Source organism: Brassica oleracea, chromosome C9 (assembly GCF_000695525.1).
Source record: "Brassica oleracea var. oleracea cultivar TO1000 chromosome C9, BOL, whole genome shotgun sequence".
NCBI classification, from domain to species: domain Eukaryota; kingdom Viridiplantae; phylum Streptophyta; class Magnoliopsida; order Brassicales; family Brassicaceae; genus Brassica; species Brassica oleracea.
In genome coordinates, this window is record NC_027756.1 from 16,772,562 (window position 1) to 16,775,999 (window position 3,438).

Here is a 3,438-nt window from a genome sequence, read left to right on the forward strand (position 1 = left end):
CGGTATATTCCGAGGAAATTCCGAGGAAACCCAATTTTGTGTTTTCTCGGAATTTTTTTCGAAAATTCCTCGGTATATTCCGAGGATTTCATTTTCTGTCGGATTGTCCGTCAGAATATCGCTGTTTTCTTGTAGCGAAATGACACGAAAATATGAAGACGTAGTTTAATAATTAGAAAAATCTCATGATTCATCGTTGACTTCATGTTTGGATAGCATCTGCCCACGTATTAACAACTATTGTGTCTCTCCAATTAGTAGCACATTTTCTTTGCTGAGATTGGAAAGTTCCCACATTTCCGTTTTCTTCGTAGAAAGCTCATGCATTTCCATTCACAGAACTATTTTCTTCTTCGCTGTTCACATTTTCCTTTTCAGGAGGAAATTCATTGGACTGGCAATGTGTACCTTTCAATTTCTGGATGAATATATAGTTGAATTATGATTATTTATTTATGCTTGAACATGATGTCATTATTTACGTATCATATACATCTGAATCCACACTTAACCACAACCACCTGAACTTTTGAAGCTACATTAGATGAATCTACAAATGCAATCCAGCCACTGCTTTCTGTATTTACGAGATTGGACCGCTTTAACCATTGATTTCTGAGAGAAACTGCTATGGCTCGTGAGAGGGTTTTGCCAGATACTGACGCCATTCTTCTGGCATTCCCTTACTCGATCTCAGCATCCTTATAGCTGCATTTGTTAAGGGTATGGCAACAATGTCATAGTCTTTTGGTTCCTGCGGTTAACAACAATAAAAATCTTTTGTTTCAATATTTTGAGGCAAATTGGTTAAGGTTAAGCCATTGCAGTTTGAGAAATAATTATACCTTTGGAGACTTGAGTAACTTCATGTGTGCTTCTTCTACTGTCTTCTGACCTTTCTTTGAGTTGCATCTTGAACATGCAGCTACCTATGTTAATGAACAAGTTAGATTAAATAATTTTCAAAAAATTTAGCCAACCACATACCAGATTTTGCCAAGTCCATTCTCCACCTCGAGAAATGGGGATAACATGATCAATGGTCAAATTTTCACGGGAAGAACAATATCTATATATCCCAAATAACAAAAGTTGTGTCAATAAGAATACAGCTCAAAATTAGTTAGTGGCTAACATAGGAAATTACTCACTGACAAGTGTAGTCGTCTCGTAGTAAAATGTTTTTACGACTCAGTGAATTTTTCACTCTTCTTCTTTTAACAACCTGAAGCAGATGTGGAACCTGAAGCAAAAGAAGAAGCAAGCTTCAGAATGGTAAAAGAAAAGAAAAGAAAAAAGCAAGGACATTAAAAACTATTCATGTGCTAAATACCCTTAAGACAGCAGGTATGTAGAATGAACCGGTAGGAGAATTAACAGTCTGATCATAATACTCCAGAACATCGGCCTAAGAGAAGGAAAATGAATAAAGGTTTCCTTCCAACACAATATATAATTATCAAAATGGGTTTACAGCTTTTTTGCCTGACCTTATCCATGTATTCCAGACAGATTGCGCGCTTCCAGCAAACAACATTTACCGGCCTTTAGTGATAGCCAAGAACAACGGATCCAAGTTAGACAATACAATTGATTCAAGCAACCAAATCTACACAATACTACCAAATTCAAGACACAAAAAATGAGCACTTATTGAACAAAGGATGGCCAATTAGCCAAATAAAAAAAGTCCAATTGTTGTTAACACAAGAAAGGTTAAAATGCAGAAGGAGAGGACCTGTATGAAATATCAAGAACCAAGCCTCTGAAGCAAGATAAATCATCCGTCTCTAACTCACTCTCATCTCCGTACAAGTTCCAATCATCTGCGTCTTCTTCGCTAACGAGATTCTTCTCAGCGTTATCAAGATCCCTAGTCTTCTTTCTGTTTGGAAAAAACGAGTAAGGCGACGAAACTCTCGCACGAAACTCGTCAAGCTTTAATCGGCTCCTGCGCACACGAATCAACGGCGATCCAGCGGCCATGTGACGAGATTGGTCTCTCGAATACTCGCCGAACGACAATCCCTCGTTGCTGCAGATAAGCTTCGATCTCACCGAGACATGCGCCATTTTTACGGGATGCTTTGATCGACGAAGAAGAGTTGGACAAGTTAAGAAGCTGATCGAAGTCTTGGAAGCGAAAAGCATTTACAATTTGGACTAGACAAGAGCCGTTAACCACAAAACTCATTTCTATGGAAATTTCTATGGAAAATATCCAACTTCGTAAAGGACGAGTTTACCCTCGTAATTGGTATTCCTCTAAATCTCCTCGAATTTCTCTGCGCTTTTATACCTGAACCAAATCGGCAACCAGACCTAATTAAACCGTGAACCAGAAACAGTTTGTTTGGATGGATAAAAACCAGTTTTGTTTATAATTCGCAATCAAAAACCAAATTTAATTATGATTTTTTAAAAAATTATACAAAGAAAAACTTTTTTTTTATTTTTATTATATTCATTTTCAAAAATTCATATTTCAAAGTAATAAATATTTAATGTCAAATTATTAATTTTATATTGAAACTCAAATATGAATTTTATATTTGATTTTTATTTGGTTTGTATTTATATTTTATTTAATAATTATTTTTATTAAAAAATTTGATAACCAAACTTAATTATTTTTGTAAAATTTACTGAAGATAACTAAAAAAATATATATATATACTCTCAACCAAACCAATATATATGTTCATCAAAGTATTTCACGAGTCTATATTTATTAGATCATGCCATGATCTCATGTAAGCAGGACAACACTATGCGTATAAAATATATTGACAAGTTTACCATCAGATCGAGTCATGCGTATCTAGACAAGAGGACTCCAACCAACTATAAAGTCACAAGCTTATAAGGCCATGCGCTTATCTAAGCCATGATCCACAAAGCCACATGCCTAAATCACTGAACCCATGCCATGATCATCTGATCGTGTAGGTTCAGTGTCTAATATTATATTATAATAGATAAGTTTTTGCTCACTCCTCAGCGCGCCACGTCAGCGTTTTGTGGATCCCACTTTTAAAAAGTGTGAAAAATGTCAAGTCTATGGTTCGAACCCGGGTTATTGAGATATAAACACCAACAATTATACCACTAAGCTAAATGATACTTTGTACATTGATGGTCGAACCTAATATATATTTACGAAGGTCGAAAACTCTTGCTTCTTAGGCTTCCTCTGAGGGTCGGGCCTGCAAGTGTGTTATGAGTTTCATTTTTAAATGAGATTCATCACGTTATATGAAAAAAAAACTCAAGTTTGCAACAATTATAGTTTTCTCATATTGTAAACTATTGTCGTTTGACATGAGTTTGAGTTCTTTTCTTCACTGTCTCAAACAAGTCTGAGTTACAGAGTTACACCATGTGTCTGTTCGTAATCTATTTTTTCACCAGTGAACTCTTCATGTCCACATCTTAAAT

General features: G+C 35.5%; 1 protein-coding gene across 1 annotated transcript; it reads right to left on the minus strand.

The window, feature by feature from the left end:
* Positions 1–431: 431 nt before the first annotated feature.
* Positions 432–2,176, minus strand: LOC106315554. The gene is made up of 7 exons (XM_013753317.1): positions 1,739–2,176; positions 1,491–1,545; positions 1,334–1,408; positions 1,152–1,243; positions 988–1,069; positions 846–929; positions 432–754 (listed from the first exon to the last, which is right to left on the minus strand). The coding sequence occupies exons 1-7, from the start codon at positions 2,149–2,151 to the stop codon at positions 629–631; spliced, it is 927 nt and encodes a 308-aa protein (XP_013608771.1). The 5' UTR covers positions 2,152–2,176; the 3' UTR covers positions 432–628.
* Positions 2,177–3,438: the final 1,262 nt, after the last annotated feature.